The 17,166-nt window shown below is 42.6% G+C and overlaps 1 protein-coding gene across 1 annotated transcript in view; it reads right to left on the reverse strand.

Moving 5' to 3' along the window:
• Window positions 1–17,166, reverse strand: part of DSCAM (DS cell adhesion molecule) — a 749,662-nt gene that overhangs the window by 220,178 nt on the left and 512,318 nt on the right. Inside the window, exon 12 of the mRNA XM_059165108.1 lies at window positions 3,211–3,384. Within this exon, the coding sequence (XP_059021091.1) occupies window positions 3,211–3,384 (174 nt within the window). The remainder of the gene's footprint in view (window positions 1–3,210; window positions 3,385–17,166) is intronic.

Genomic DNA, 17,166 nt, shown 5'->3' on the forward strand with positions numbered 1-17,166 from the left:
CAGCCCTTGCGGTGGGCCCCACACTGGGCATGGAGCCTGTTTGATTCTCTCTCTCCCCCTGCCCCATGCTGGCTCACTCTCTCTCTCTTTCTCAAAAAAAGAGAGAGATTAAAACAAAGGATGATGGGATGATGTTCTTCCTCTTCTTGCTTCTACCTGGAAGGCATCTGGGTCCGGTGGATGCACACTGTAGATGCACATATGCTTGTGGGTGCGTGTCTACATTTTAGCATACCCCTTCTCTCATCCATAGAAGTAATAGTAAAACAGTAAAGAATGCACCTGATGAAGGTCTGGTAGTTTCAGATAAGAAGGGCCTAGAACCTGCCTTTCTGCAGTGTCAGGTATAATCCTGTTCCCACCCAGAGAGACGTAAAATCAGCTGGCTGTGCTCTGTGCTCCAACGTCCTTTCTGTTTTCTTAGTAAACCAGCTGTACACCAAGCAGCAGTCCTCCCAATGCTACATGTGTTGCCTCCACATGTTTGTTTTAATTCACTTAATAGTCTTCTCAAACACACACACACAAATCCAGCTCACCCCTTTGTTTGTTGTTGTTTTCACAGTGTCATTTGAGAAACAGACCTACTTAATGGATATCTCCTGTCTCTGTGCTTTGATACCTCTTTCTTAAGTTTTTTTTTTTTTTTTTTACTTTTCAGAATTTAAATATTATGATTATAAAAAGTTAAAAATACCAGGCATTGAAGCTGAATTAATTTATAAAATCACCAAGGGCTATTAAAAATTGGTAAAATTAACTGTCACATAAATGCGCCTCTCTGCTAATAGATGGTATGGTTTGAGAGAATCTGAAACTGGCCAACTCTAAGAACCATTTCCCTTTGATGGGTGCTCTCTTTAAACATTTCACTGTCTAATCCCCTCCATGGACGAGGTACAACATTCAGACAGAGATCCCATACGGAAATGGGCAGCCTTGGGAGTTTCGTTTTTATGTACATATGAATGTATGCATTTTTAAGTAGGCTCCATGCCCAGTGTGGAGCCCAACACAGCACTTGAACTTACAACCCTTAGACCAAGATGTGAACTGAGACCAAGAGTCGGATGCCGCACCAGCTGTGCCACCCAGTGCCCTGCCTTGGGAATTTTAATTTTTTTCCTATCTCCTCTCAGTTCCCTCTCCTTCATGCACCTGTGTCTACACTCAGGGCCTGTACCTGTTGAAATCCTCTGCATCCTCTAGGACTGAACTTAAATGCTATGTGTTTTCATTCTCTTGTTGCTGATCTTATATAAATATATATAATAATATATATAATAATACAATATACAAATATAAATCACACCCTTGTCTGTGTGCCTCCATGTTCTGCACTTTTTTCTAGTGCATTCTACTAGACAGGAATTGTACACACCCATTCCTGATCATCCTACCAGCAAGAATGTTCACTAAGGGCAGAGAGACATCTTTGTGCCCCTCCCCTGCCAAGTTCCACTACCAGCATCACAGGTGTGGACAGAAGAAATATGGGGAAAATCAGATTCTGCATTTTTAAAATTCTACTCACTTGTAAAGATATTTTTCCCCATGAAGTTCTCCTTAATCCCCTCAAATGACAGTTCTATCCTTCTCTGAAATGCCCATCTGTAACACATATTATATTATTCTCCATCTTGCATTAATATTAGTAAGCTCTACATTCTTCCTTGTTATCTCCTCTTCCAAAACCTAAGCTCTTTCATTCATGAGGGTAAAGCCCATGGATGATGTATTTACATCCTCCATATCTTGTATCCTTGTATCTATTAGAGCACAAATACATACTTATGGAAGGGTAAGATTTTTATGATTTTAAAATATATTAAAGTTACAAAATATAACCAAATTTATAAAACAAATATATTTGACTAAATATAACCAGATTACAAAATATATTTCTTTTATTGAGGAAAGATGGATCAGTGTTGGTTCACATTGGTCCTCAGCTCTTGGTTTTCCTTAGTAGCTCATCCATTATTATTTTTGAATTACCATTCCAGCTTTGGACTTAGATGTTCTAACCATTTGTCTTCAGATTCTTGCAGATCAATTCCTCCATAGTATAAATTTAGAAGACAAATTTATATACTGGACATCTATAAAACATATTTTAAAGCAACCCTATTTCAGAACTGTAATTTTTTGATGATATAAAAGTATAGCAAATAAATGAATTCTGGAACATTAAAGAGAAATTTTTTAAAAAATTATATCAAATAAATAGCTTGATATTTTTATTGTTATGTTGGAAATAATAGACTAACTAGAATAAATTCTTACTGAAATAGGACAGAGACCAGTCTTTGTGCAACCAACTTAAATATATTACACACATACACAGACACACACACACACACACACTACTCAGTTTCACTTTTAAATTCAATCCCCCTTATAAGTGATATGGTAGAGGTCCTTTCCAGTCTATCCATAATACAATTAAAATTAAAAAAAGGAAAGGCTGATCAAAGCCTTGTCAGGATGAAATCACAATTTATCCAACAGAAAATTATATACATGGACAAAGATGTAAGTCATTCGCTATAAATTAGATGCACAACCATTTGTTAAAAAGCAGCACACAGTGAAAGTTGGCCCATTTAATGTCCTTTCTTTGATGGTTCAGTTACCAAAGTACAAAAATAATTTCATTATATGTTGCTTTCCCTATAAAATGGGTCAGCAACATGGACCCTAGGCAGGGTGTTACATGTGACCATCTCATAGTTGTGTGTCTTTGGTAATGAGGTTTCTGGTTGCTCGATTTCATAAGGATCTTTAAAAGGAAACGCATGGCCAAGGCAGTTTGCCAATGATAGAATGCTTGGAAACAGACCCTGATAAGAGCACATATGACACCATGCATTAGGCTCTTCTGCAATAAAATCAACAGAATAGGAATGTGGGTATTAAAGTCAGAGGCCCATTCACTTGTTGGGCTGCCCAGAGCCTGTACCCAAGGCCATGGCAACCAAAGGGGGAGGAACATGTGGCCCCAGACATGGGGTCACATGGTCAGGCTATTATGTCTGGCTGGATTTCTGCCCTCATCTTCAGTAGTGTTCCCAAGAGAGCAAAACCTCAAACCTCAGCTGGAGTGAACCAATGTTTTGTTTTGTTTCTAAACAAGTGGTATAGGAGACAATGGAAAATTGAGGCACAGAAAGACCTATTTAGGTAAAACAAAGCATTCTTCTTCCTTACTTTTGACCGTGAGGTACATGGACTTGCTGACGTCCGCGCCCACATCGTTGCTGACCTTGCACAGGTAGTAGCCGCTGTCTTCCTCCACGACGTGCTTGATCAGCAAGGACCCGTTGCTCAGGACCTGAATTCGGCCATTGAGGGCAATGGGTTGGAACTGGGGAACCCCAGCACCTGGAGGAGAAGGAAAGGAGGGAGAATGATGCAATGTGATGCACAGTGAGTTCAAGTTCACCCAGATGAGTCATGAGAAGGGAGGGGAATTTATATCCAGAGGGCAGTCATGGGATCCACCATTTCCCCCCCCTCCCAATGTGGACATCCCTGTTTGGAGAGAAACACACTTACTTCAAATGACACTAATTCAAACTCTGGGATAAAGAGGAAGAGAACTTACAGGTCATTTCTACACACACACACACACACACACCCCAAATTTGATGAGTGTTAAGTAGCTGATAAATTATTCAAAGACATCCCATGCAACAAGCACAGTGGTTGTCTCTCCTGAGACTCAACAGAAGCCTTGTGTGCCCAGGGAATTCATACATGGGTAAACAAGGGATTAACCTGCTACATTGCTTCCCCCTGTGTGAGGGGCATTGTTTGGGACTAGGAGGGTATGATTTAAGCTTTGAAGGGCTGACAGAGCTTCTCTATTTTGCGGCCTGAGTCTGTGGATTTGGGGAGAGGGTGCAAGGGTAGGGACCAATTGCATGTGTCTGGAGAAAGCCCACAGCATGAGCCATGCACATGCTCTAGAGAGGGCCTGCTGGTCTCTGTGGCCCCAGATCCTGTGTGGGAGCCGAGCACATGTGCCATCACCATACTACTCATGCAGGAAACGTCAGCCTTTATATCCGGGGATGGAGAAGGAAGATACTTCCTCCTCTTGTCTCTACGCCAAACTGATCACTTACCTATTGGCATCCCTCAGCCCACAGCGACAGGGACTGTGGCTGTGCCTTCCCTTCCTTCATTTCTACACCAAGTGTCTCAGCCCCACCAAAGGGATGAAGGAAATCTGTACTGTATCAATGGGACACTTCAGACTGAATAAGAAGGACAAGCAGAATCCCTACAACAGGTGGTTTCTGTCAAGCAGAAGCGCTACAGAGGACATATGAAAACGTGAACTTAAAAAAATAGAGTTCCCCGACGGCTAAGGATGGAGGAAGACACAAATGAATGCCACTTTCATTCTAACAACGAGAAAGAGAGGCTGTTAATCTACAAATCACTCTTCTCTGAGTAATTCAGAAGGTCACAGGTGAGTAGGTAAACTCAGTTGCAGAGAGTTAAAAGTCTGGCAAGGATGTGTGGGTCTATAAAGAGCTGCATCTTTGGCACAGAGTGGGCGGCCAAGGACCTCGGCATGAAAGCAGATGGGAAATAAAGAACTGGAAGTAAATGTGACCCACCACGGTCTCGACTTGAGTAAAATACGGAGACACGCACAAAAAAGCAAGAAAAAAGGACCAGAGAGATATGTATCAACAGAATTTGACATGGAGCTCCTCAGACAGGGCTTTTATGGTAATTATGATTAATATCCATAAACAGGTGGGGTGTTCAGAAAGAATCCTAAAACTATTAAACTATGAAAGAGACAAAAATGATGAAAACAAAAAACACAGTATTAGAGATGAAGAAATCCTTAAACAAGCTAATCACTGGGTTATACACAGTAGAGGAAAAAATTAGTGAATGTGAAGCTAGGTCAATGGAAAACACCCAAAGATAAAGTGCAAAAGAGTGAAAAATACAAAATGGATTGTCCTGGAGTTCTGAAACTATACCAAATCTTCTAACATTGAAAATTAGAGTCCCAAAAAGAGAAGAAAAAAAAAGAAAAGGCAGAAGAAATAAGACTTGAAGTACAGAAGACTTGAATACCATTATTAATCAAGTTGATTTAACCAACATCTACAGAACTCTGTATCCCACAATAGCAGAAGACATACTGTTTTGAGGGCATCTATTTTGACACTTACCAAAATAGATGATATTGTTAGTCATAATGCAAATGTCAATAGATGTTCTGGGGTAAAAATAATACATGTTATGTTCTCTTTCCACAGCCAAACTAAAATTGAAACCAGTAACACAAATACATCTGGAAAAACACCCAAATATTTGAAAATTAAACAACACATTTCTCAATAACTCATAAGTCAAAGAAGAAATTACCCGAGTAATGAGAAAAATACATATATTTGGAGTTGAACAAAGATATAAAATACCACAACAAAATTTGTGAGGTGCAGCTAAAAGCAATAGATAAAAGTTTGTAGAATTAAATTATGGTATTAGAAAAGGAGGGGGGAACAGATCTATCTAATTGTCCACTTTAAGAAGCTATTCTGAGACGGGCAAGGAAAACCCAAAGTAAGGAGAAAGAAGAGAATGATAAAGAGGACAACTGAAATCAGTAAAATACAAAACAGAAAAACAATAGAGATTATTGATTTTATAAAACGAAAAGCCAGTTTTTTTCTTTGGAAAATAAAAAACAAACAATATCATAACTAAGCCTCGAGAGGGACTGGTGAGAAGAGAGGACAAAATTTACAAATAACCATAATGAGAGAGGTCACTGCTACAGCCCTTGCTTGAATGGAAAGGATGACAGCAGCATATCAGGAATAACTTTGTGCCAGTGAATTTGAAAACTAGATTAAATAGATACATTTCTTGAAAGACACAAACTATCAAAGATCAATCAGGAAAAAGTGGATGAAGTTAATAGTCATATATCTACAAATTAATTTATACTTTAAAAACCTTCCACAAATAACACCAGTTTCAGTAGCCAATATTACCTAATACTTAAAGAAGAAATAAAACCAATTTTACACACTTACAGAAAACGCAAACTCACTTTACAACTGATTTTATAAGGCCAGCATCATCTTGATACCACAATCAGATGAAAAGCATATAAAACAACAACAACAACAACAACTAGGACCAATATTCCTAATGAACACAGACATAAAAAGCCTTAATAAAACAATACCAAATCAGATATATCAACATACACAAAACAATGCATCATGGCCAAATGAGATTTACTTCAAGAAGGCAAGTTTGGTTTACATTCAGAAATTAATCGGGCGCCTGGGTGGCTCAGTGGGTTAAGCCGCTGCCTTTGGCTCAGGTCATGATCTCAGGGTCCTGGGATCGAGTACCGCATCGGGCTCTCTGCTCAGCGGGGAGCCTGCTTCCTCCTCTCTCTCTGCCTGCCTCTCTGCCTACTTGTGATCTCTCTCTGTCTAATAAATAAATAAAATCTTAAAAAAAAAAAAAAAAAAAAGAAATTAATCAATGAAACTCATATCAACAGACCAAAATAAAAACACAAGATGACCTACTGAATAGATACATTTTTTTTTTTTTTACAGAATTCAACATCCTGAAAAAATCTCATAGCAAACTAGGAACAGAATGAATTAACCTGATAAAAGATTTCTATAGAAAACTCATAAAGAAATCATATATAGTCAAAAAGAACTTCCAAAAAATTGCTAGAATCATAGTGAGCTTAGCAAAGTCATGGCATATCAATATAAACAATTTAAAATTAATTTTATTTATACATATATTAGTTACAAGCAATTGGAAATGAAAAATTTAAAAAATACATTTCTAAACATGAAATGTTTAGAAATTCATTTGAAAAGATATGTGGGAGACGGGCCCACTAAGGACTACAAAAGTTCTTGCCAGCAATTAATGAAGACCAAAATAAACAGAGCATGACAACATGCTCCTGGATAAAAATTCGCAATATTTTTAGACAGCAGGAGGAAATCTTTTCTTATAAAGAGCCAAATAATAACTATTCTAGGCTTTGTAGGCCACACTGTTAAAACTACATACTTCTGCCACAAGAGTAGCCATAGAAAATACACAAATAAAGCTGCCTGATTGGGCCCCAATAACATCTATTCAGAAAGACTGCATGTGGGCAGGATTTGACTTGTGCCCCACATCTGGCTGATATCTGGTTTAAAGGTATGGAAGAAGTAAATGGCTATAATTATAAATTTGGAAGGCAGAGGGCATACACATTTGGATTCGTTTTATGTCAGGCATCTGATGTATGAAATAACATAACATTTTAAGTAGAAAACTTTAAATTTATCTTATTCATGAAGAATTCAAAAACAGGGATGAAAAGTTTTAAAGACATAATAGTATTTTTCTAATTGCAACACATCGGGGCATCTGGGTAGCTCAGTCAGTTAAGTGTCTGCCTTCGGCTCAGGTCGTGATCTCAGGGTCCTGGGATTGAGCCCTGCATCCAGGCTTTCTGCTCAGTGGGGAGCCAGCTTCTCTCTTTCCCTTACCCCTCTCTCTGCTCATGCTCTCTCTCTCTCTCAAATAAATAAATACATTATTTACTGCAATACATTACTTTCCACAGCATCAGCTACTATTTTCCAAAGTGAGACAAAATGAACGAAACCAATCTTATCCCTAAATCTGTTCACTCTTTGGGAATAAAGAAGTTGTCAGAATGTTGAAAACACAAATTTAGAAACATGTATAATATGGATCCTTTAAAACAATTCACGGAAGATTTTAACAAATGTTTGATGAATTATGAACATGGCAGAAAGTGAATGATTAGTTTTGAAAAATAATTAATGAAAGCTATCTGCCAGCTTGCTATGATGGTGCAAACTTGAGAATCCCATATCCGGCATCTGAGAATTTTTTCTAAAAAATAAATGTCCTCTTCTTTCTCAAGACCCAAATCCCATAATTTCCCTTCTTAATATTTTATAAGTTCATATAAAAATGTGCTTTGTTTTTACAAACAGTTACTGAGCAACCACTGGAGTGGCAGACACTGCACATAGCTATGATCACAAAAGACTACAGACCCTCTTTCAGTCATCTCTGAAGCTAGCGGTCTCACTGTGGGGAATGTGAGCTACCCTATGGAGAGGTACCTGTACGTATGTCCTCCAACCAGCACTCTGTGAGGACCTGAATCCTGACACACAAGAGTGAACTTGGGAGGAGACTCTTCTTGGGTTGATCCTTGGCATGACTGCATCCCTGACCAACACCTTAACGGCGATGCTGGGAGAGACCTTGTACCAGATGACTCAGCTAAGCCATACCCAGATGTCTAAACCCAGACATAAGGAGAGAATAAGTGTGCATTATTTCAAGCCACTAATTTGGGGATAATTTGTTACAGAGCAACAGATCACCCATACACTGAGAAACTAGGTAATAAGGTAATCTTAAACCATAGTGAGCCCACAATATTGCTTTTTAAGATTTCTGGTTATAATTATTTTATGATTAGTTGACTTTCTTTCTTATTCCACAAGATAGGACCATGTTGCAAGGAATATCTCCATTTATTAATCAAGGCACTAACAGAGTGGAAGGTGATCTCCTAGGTTAATGCTTGGAGTGAAAATCCGTACTTTTAGTGTAGAAATGCATGAGTAACATGCTTACTGAAGGACACATCAATTTCATTTCAATAAGTGCTGGCTGAGGGTTCATTTTTTCGTCACACATGTATGTGATTGATTGTTTTGACCTTCATCAATAAATTATATATCTCATTATTTTAATTTGCACATTTTAACTATTTTTTGCATATTTCTTTGTTTTTGAGCATTTTTTCCACAAATGTATTGGCAATTTTTATGTGTTTTCTTGGTGAACAGTCCATCCATAAGTTTGGCCTATGTATCTACCCAACTTTCTGTCTTTTCCTTCTTCATTTGCCAAAGCATTTTGGATCTTAAAAAGCATTTCTATACTCTTATTTTACACAAATCTAATATTTTTCTTTTTTTTTTTTTAAGTCATGAATAGATGTCAAATATTAGCAACTATTTTTCACTATCTGTTGAAAGGATCATATGCTTTTTCTCCTATAAAAGTTGACCATTTGTTTTAAAATTTTAGTTTTATACATTGTAAAATTCCTTTTCATGGATCACATGTTCCTTAGGGTGAAGATAAGAGGATATTATGGAACTTATAACCAAAGCAAAAGCCTTTAATTTTTTAAGTGCTTAAATTTGGTCCACATTTTGAAAACCTGTAAAGGCTATTGATGTCCTTCTCAACATTAACTTCAAGAAAGGAGCCAGATCTAGTCCAATGCACACAACCCAAAAATTCAGCCACATGTAGGATTTAAGCAATATATCCATAAGTCAGAAAACAGGAAATCTGAAGATGTAATAGGATTTATATAAATTACATAAAACCGTGTATAAAACTCTAAAAACTCTAATGGAATGTTGATAGAGTATGAGCCAGTTATAGGATCATTCATGTCAAAAACATGTATGTTTGCCTTTCCTTAAAGAATTTCCACCAAAAAAATACATGTAATATTTGACACATTTATACCAAAGAAATACAACATAGACTTTTACTGTGTTGCTAAACTGTCTCTATTAAATAGGGGAAAAGGATTATCTATTAATTCCTATCTAGAGTGAGAGAAGCCTCTTCATTCCTAAAAGGTCTTAACTAAGACAGAAATAAAGCATAAATGTATTTGGGAAAAAAAAATTAAATGTTTTTTTCATGAGGAAATGAACCTAACTTGAAGGGTCATACAACTTATAAATCTGATCATAGTTGCTAAACAGAATAATAGTGAACCAATTCATCTACCATAAGAACAGCAAGCCCAAGGGTTAGTATTTGTTTAATTTTGGGGAAGCAGACCTTGTCACAGTTTGATGCAATTATTGGTCATCCACTTTAGGTTCATCATTATTGTAAAGAGCAAAATTTAACATGGCGTGTACAATATTCAAAATTCTGTAATCTTGTTGGCATGAGGTAAAGCACTGTGGGTAATTAGCTAGAAGATATACTATAGCAGCCAGAAGTCATTAATTAAAAAGCTGTCGATTTTATGTGGATAGCTAGGGTCAAGTGGGGACAATTTTAATGCTCTATTACACGAATAGAAAATGTTAAAGCATTATGTAAGGCACATACTGAATTACTGGGTGTGTTAATGCTGTGTGACCTTTCTTATTTATGGAAAGATATGCTTAGCGGTGTCTCCAAGGACTGAAGGAGTGGTCACAAGGAAGAGAACAGCCAAGGGCCAGCAAGAGAACCCACTTGGAAGGCAGCAGTGAAGATGCTGATTGATTCATCTTTTCTTCCACTCTTGAGTCATTACTGGTCTTGAGTCATTACTAGCCAAGAGAGTACTTGGCTAAGAGTCAGAATTGGAACTTACAGACTATGCCCCTGAGAAAATAGCTTATTTTCTCTGCACCCTTAACTTCACTGGATATGAAACAGGAAGAACAATGCATTTGTATGCTCTGTCAGTTCTTGTTCACCAAAGGCAGCAAGGCTGTGTGAATGTGAGCATCCATGTCTACATTAAACGAAGAATTTGGCCAGCGACTACCTGCAGAGAGTCTCCAAATCTGTTTGATTTGAAGTCAAACAGAACAGTGCAAAGGAGACCTCTCTGTGCTCCCTGGGCTGCACCCAGATGTTTAGGCTGAGAGCACACCCCTCTCCTCACCAAGAAATGGAAGTCACAATCCCTTTTATCCTTCTGCGGGGGAGGGGTGGTGTTTCCCTGAGGAATGGGTTTGTTTTGCTTGCTCAGGGAAGTGGCTCTCCTCCTCCGGGAAGGGCGGGTGGGTGGCAGGGAGTGAGCAGCTCCACAGACAGATGTGGAGATGGAGGGGAGATGGAGAGCAGGCAGCAGCAGTGGCAGCCGCAGTGGCTCCAGGGGGAGTAGCTGCAAATGGAGCCGTTGCTCAGTGACCAAGTGCTGAGCTCTGGCGTCTCGCTCTGGGGAAGAGCCCGGAAGTGGACAGAGGCCGGCCGGAGGCTCTGGTCCAGACCCAGGCTCAAAGGAAGACGCTTCCAAGCTCCACAGCACGTGCGTGTGACATTTGTCCCTTTGCTCGCATGGGACATTCTGTGTCCATCCTCAGCCTCCTGATACTCTTCCGATCTCCTCCCTAGACTACAGGGACCTGAAGCCTGAAGAAAATTATTCCCCGCTGAATTGTCACCAGGCTCTGATTAGATTTCACCGGTGAGAGGTACTTGAATACAATTCGGAAGGAAAACCCGCCATTCTCCTCCAGAAGCAACAAGCCGGGGCAGAGGCTGATGCCAGACGTCACTTCCGGGATAACGTCACGTCCGCGATAACGTCACTTCCGGGATGACGCCACTCCCGGGATAACGCCACTCCCGGGATAACGTCACTTCCGGGATAACGTCACTTCCGGAAGAACGTTTTCCCTGCTCTTGAGCGCAGCGGTGGCTGCAGCCACAGACAGGAGTGGCGTCTCCTAGTTCCCGTGTTCTGGAGTTATAAGTGGCAGCTGGTTTTCTCCCACCCTTCCCCCAACTTTTCACGCCTCTAATTCCTGGTGTTGTCTTCTCACAAATGACCACACCCTAAGTGGGACAGCGTCAGGGTTTCCTGCTTTGTAAATCCGAGGACGCTCGCCCTGCAATTCTGTCCCCTCCAGTCCTTTAGGTCTGCACCGCTGGCCCCTCTCCTGCGAAGACCGCCTCGCTTGGGGGGAGCAGCTTCATGCCCGCCCCGGGCTGGCTACCGCTCCCAGCTCACTAGCTCGCACGCCAGCTTCGTGACTTTAACTCTACACCCCACTGGCAAGGATTCCTTTGTACCGTTCAGGTGGGACACCGGCCCCTCACTCACTCGCCAGAAAGTAGGGCCATGGACTGACACCGTCAGCAGGGAGCTCAAGTGACTCCCTCATGCTGATTCCACTGTCGCATTGCATGGCGACTGTGGGTCTCAGGGGCCCCTGCAGCTGCATCCGCCCCACGAGGCCTTCACCGTGTCCCTGGAGCTGGACATCCCCGAACATTTGCCCTCAGTGTGGTGAGAACAAGGAGAAAGAGAGCAGAGGGAGGAGCAGAGAAGAAGAGAGAAGGGCGGGCAAGATAGGCCTGGGGCCTCTGGTCCTGGGGACCCTACCAAGGCTCAGGGAAATTGCAGATTCTTTGGGTAGGGGTAGAGGTATCTTGGAGCTCCTCCCAGGGCCACTAGACGCCACTTATTTTAGCCCAGAGGAAGACCGGAGATTTTCATCCCTGGTGAATTTTACTCTACCATCAAAGGAAGAAAATAAGATAATATGTTGAGTATCCAGCCTTTATTTTCACCACTATGTCACAGAGAGGCGTTGTCTTCTTTTTTGGGTTCTTTGAGCTCTTCCTGGTTTTAATTCCAGATTATGGTGCTGTTGGGGACAGGGACACTGGATAACAGTTGGGCCCAAGAGCCTGGATGAATGGATGAGCCTGGCAGATGAGCTTGAAGCAGGTGTTGCTGGACCGACATAAGAGGTTTGCTATTGGTCCAGAAAATCAGTGGCTCAGAAGAGGTTGAATGTGAGGTTAGAGACTCAGGGCTCTCTGCCCACAAAAGGAACAGGGTAAGTGGTGAGCCCAGGAGTGCCTGCACACATGCACACGTGTTCTTCCTGTCATCCTGAGACACAGGCCTTGGGGACTGTGGACACTCCTGAGATATCACCTTGATCTTGGGAGAGAAAGGCTGAGCAGGGTCAAGGTGAGGCATTTCAGGAAAAGCCCCTGAAGTAGGAGGAGGCTCTCGAGGTGTCACCTGAGCAGTTGGATCAGATACTGAGCAGTGTTTGTGTCTTGGTCTGACACTGAACATGGCGCATGGAAGCAACCAGGGAACTGTCGCAAGCGTCTGTTTTTATTTCTACAGATTTCAAAACAAAAGAATTAAGGCCCTGTTGGCTCCTATAATGAGTCTGCAACAAGAGAGGAGGGTTTGGATAGGGGGTGCTGAAGCCAAGCGACACTTGGACACTTGGGGGACCTTGGTGGTAAGGGACAGTCAGGCTCTCTGATAGACTGCACCTATAGGTGCAGAAATGACCACTGTGAACGGCTTTCTGGGGACCATGGGTGTTGCCTGAACACAAGCAAAAGTGCCTTCCCTAAGCAGCAGCCGATGCTCAGACACCTCTGAGGAAAACTGGAACTGGGGGAGCGAAGCCTCTGCTGAGGAGGGAAGGACACAGGCAGGGGCGGGGCGGGGGGAGGCAATCTGAGAGAAACAGGCAGAACAAGGAGGGCCCCACCCCTACCGCAGGCCTCTCTGTGTCCTAGAGAGAAGAAGAAGACAGGAACTCTCCCAAATGAAGGGCAACCTGTCCCTCACTGGAAGAGGAGACATGGGTGGCCTCAGAGGATTGACAGACTGTGGTTATGGATGGGCCGCTTTCCACCCAGAAAACTGCAGAGAACCAAACACACTTGCAGGCAGAAGCTTAAAAATACTCATAGCTGCCGACACACAGAAAGAAAGCAATTAAATTATAATGGACGTTTTACAAAGATTTAAATAGGGTGCCTGGGTGGCTCATTGGTTAAGCATCTGCCTTTGGCTCAGGTCGTGATCCCATGACCCTGGCATCAAGTGGGGGTGAGGGGTCCTGCTCAGCAGGGAGCCTGCTTCTCCCCTCCCCCACTACTTGTGCTCTACCTCTTGCTATCTTGTGCTCTCTCAAATAAATAAATGAAATCTTAAAAAAAAAAATTCATTGGCTGGGAAGGCCTGATGTTTTAATGAGGTCCCTGTTCTCCACGTTAACCTTTAAATGTATTACAATCTCCCAAAGTTTTCAGAATAAATTTTTCTGGAACTTGGTACAATTATCCTGACATTCATCTAGAAGAACTAAACAGACAAAACTCCATGTGAGAAAGTCAGGATAATTTTAGGTGTGTGGGGGGATGGGGTGACTGGGGGCTGGGCATTGAGGAGGGCATGGGATGTGATGAGCACTGGGTGTTATGCACAACTAATGAATCACTGAGCAATACATAAAAATTGAATGATGTACTATATATTGGCTAATTGAATTTAAATTAAAAAAGGGAAAAAGAAAAAAATACAGGACATTTTTAGAAAATAAATAAAGACAGTGTCATTGTACTAGATATTAAAATATATTTGGAAGAGAGAACCCTCTAATATACATGGTCCCGATGCCAGTGGACAGATCAGAGTAAAAGAAAAGATACAAAACAGACTTCAGTGGACACATTTTTTCTTTCATGGACTATAAAGCGGTACATGTTCGTGGGGGAAGGTTGGGTTACCCATGGTTTTAAAACCACTGGTATCCATATAAGCTTAGGATGATGACCATTGATGTTACTGACTAATTGCTATGTGCCAGTCGCCAGGATTAATGCTTTCTATGCGCCATCTTACTAAATTATCCTATAATCCCCCTTATTTCATCTGCCAGACACATGAAGAAGCTGTGGTTCACACAGGTTAAATAATTCTGTGCAGTAACATAGCCAGACAATGCTGTGTCTGGGGTCTGAACTCAGCTGACTTTCTTAACAGATGGTTTCCTAACTACTTCTCCTAGATTCCCAACTTCATTTATTTTCTCTGGGGGGGGGAGCCCAAATTCAATACAGCTTAGTGTATAAACAATAGGGTTTGAGGTTCAAAGATGGCAGCATAAAACCAGCATTTCCTCTCTTCCTGAAAACCAACCTCATAAGCACAAATAGGAGAAAGAGCGATGGAATAGCTCAGCCACAAAGGAGGTAAATGGTCAACGAGCAGAAGTATGTGCAGAAAGACAGGGACAGACGACCGTGGGTGTGAATCTGAGCAAGCACCGACAGAGGATGTGTCGTCAGAGTTGGGGCACATCCAAGGGGCCCAACCAGCACCCAGGACCATAGGGTGCCCAGACTGGGTGGGGCTGGAGCTTCCCCTGCACCTGCTGTGGCTCTTAGAATCAGACCGACAGGATGAAGCGAGAAGCCACGTCCTTGGACAAAGTCATCTCTTTCTGGGGCTGTGAATTTTCCTCAATCGGGAGTTCTCGAAAGGAAGCCAGCATGTAGCAGCGACACTATGATAGAAACGGGAAAAGCAACCAGGTAATGGGATTGCACCAGAAAAACGTTGCCGTGAGTTAGATGAAAGCTGTGAACAAAACAGCCGCTTGTCTAAGAAGCCAGAGCTCAAGCAAGAGTGAAATATGAACCAGCAGAAGTGGTGAAAGGTGGAGGAAAAATAAAATCACCAACGTGAAGGAAAAACTGGAGCGAGTGTAAAGAAGAGCAGACTCGCTGGGGTGAAAGGTGGAGAAAATAAACATGGGAAAACCATACTGAGTCAACGGCTAAAAACCCAGAGAGAAAACAGCTCTTGCAACGGATGGGGACGCCACAGTGGGGAGCCTGCAGAAGAGAATGAAAAGCAGGGAAGGGAACCAATATTTACAGAAGCGATTTAAATCCTGTTTTCTTAAATTAAAGATGTTTAGAATCTGTTGTATTAAATGGCACACTGCCGTGGTGCAACACCAGGCCCAGACGACGCAACCGCCGGCTCTGAAATCAGCTCTTTGGTACATGCCGCAGAATGATTCAGTCCCTTCTATCGGGAAGTCAGGCAGGCCCCATTCCCTCCCAGGAAGTAATGTCAGCCCCCGTCTCCTACTGGCCCAGCCAGCTCTATGTGTGCAAAAGGAACAGACAAGCCATCGTGAACAGAGCAAAGCTTGGAATAGGGCTCACTGGGAAAGGGTGGCTAAGGACCAGTGGCAGCACAGGGTTGATGTCGCAGCAGAGGAAAATCCAGAGTTCGGCATCAGCGGCAGACCAGCAAGTGGAAGGTATGAGCTCTGACAGTGCAGAAATCATTTATCCAAAAAAAGAAGAAAGAAAGAAAGAAAAGAAAAAAAAAAAAAGAAAAAGAAAAGTATACTTGGGAAGTTCCTCTTTGCTTATCCTGGGGATTGAGGGCTGTGTCCACAGAGATGGAAGCCCGCACTTCTGAGCTGACTGCAGTCTGACTTGCCCTCCAGGGGTGGGAGTGTGCCATGTCTTCTCCTCTTGGCTCACAGCCACAGCCAGCCCAGCAGCCTGGCAGATTCTGAGCAGCTTCTCCTCCTGCCCTGCTGTCACCCAGACCCGAGCCCTGTTAAGGCTCGGGGGCTCCTTGCGGGCTCCAGCCGCAGGTCCTGTTTCCACATCCTGCTGATGCACAGACACCCCACCCTTCCCGGGTTGTTTCAGCAGCCTCCTAGTTTGGGGTCAGCATGGCAGCAGAAGAAAGGGGAGAGCGTCACTGTCCCAACTGTGACCCCCACTCACCCCCACCTTGGCATCACCACACCCTTGTGATGACTGAGGGACAGCTGACCTCTGGGAAACTCTCAGATCTCCTTTCACTCTGGCCTTCAAGGTCTTCCTCCATGTTTCTGGAACATTCTGGGCACAAACACATTTCTGCCCCTGCCTTTGGGACCAGCTGGATCCCTGACCTTCCCCGCTTGCCCTACAGACGTGCACAAATCTCGTGTCCCCTCTCTTTCAGGCTTCACTGACATTCCCTTCTCCCCGGCCTTCCCTAACAACTTGACCTGAAATGCACACTTCTCCCACTCCTCTCCAACCCTTACACACCCAGGCATGCTCTGACTCTTGCCCTTGAATGTTTCCATGACGATACTTTTCTGGGGTCAGAAGTACCCTTGTCCCTTGGCAGAGAGCAAAGGATGCCCCAGCAGACCATAGGCCAAGCACTGACTGATGCAGCCCCTCCTTGGGCCTGAGTGGCTAACAAGGGGAGGGCCCTCAAGACAGCAGCTGAAACTCATTCCTACCACCAAACATTTCTGGGAACACAGATGAGGCCCACTATGGTATTCAGCCCTGATTTAAAAAAAGAAAAATCTCTTTAGACAAGAAGTCTTGTTTGTCCATGTTAAAGGACAAAAATATCACAGACAGAATTGGATGTTTCAGACTTAGTGCATCCAGACCCAAGGTCCAAGGTCAAACTGTCAGATGCTGTCTTCCCACAAAGACTGCTTCCTTCCTGCACCAGACACCCTCAAGCCACTGCATTTACTCTGGAACTCT

This window comes from Mustela lutreola, chromosome 2, assembly GCF_030435805.1.
Source record: "Mustela lutreola isolate mMusLut2 chromosome 2, mMusLut2.pri, whole genome shotgun sequence".
Classification (NCBI taxonomy): domain Eukaryota; kingdom Metazoa; phylum Chordata; class Mammalia; order Carnivora; family Mustelidae; genus Mustela; species Mustela lutreola.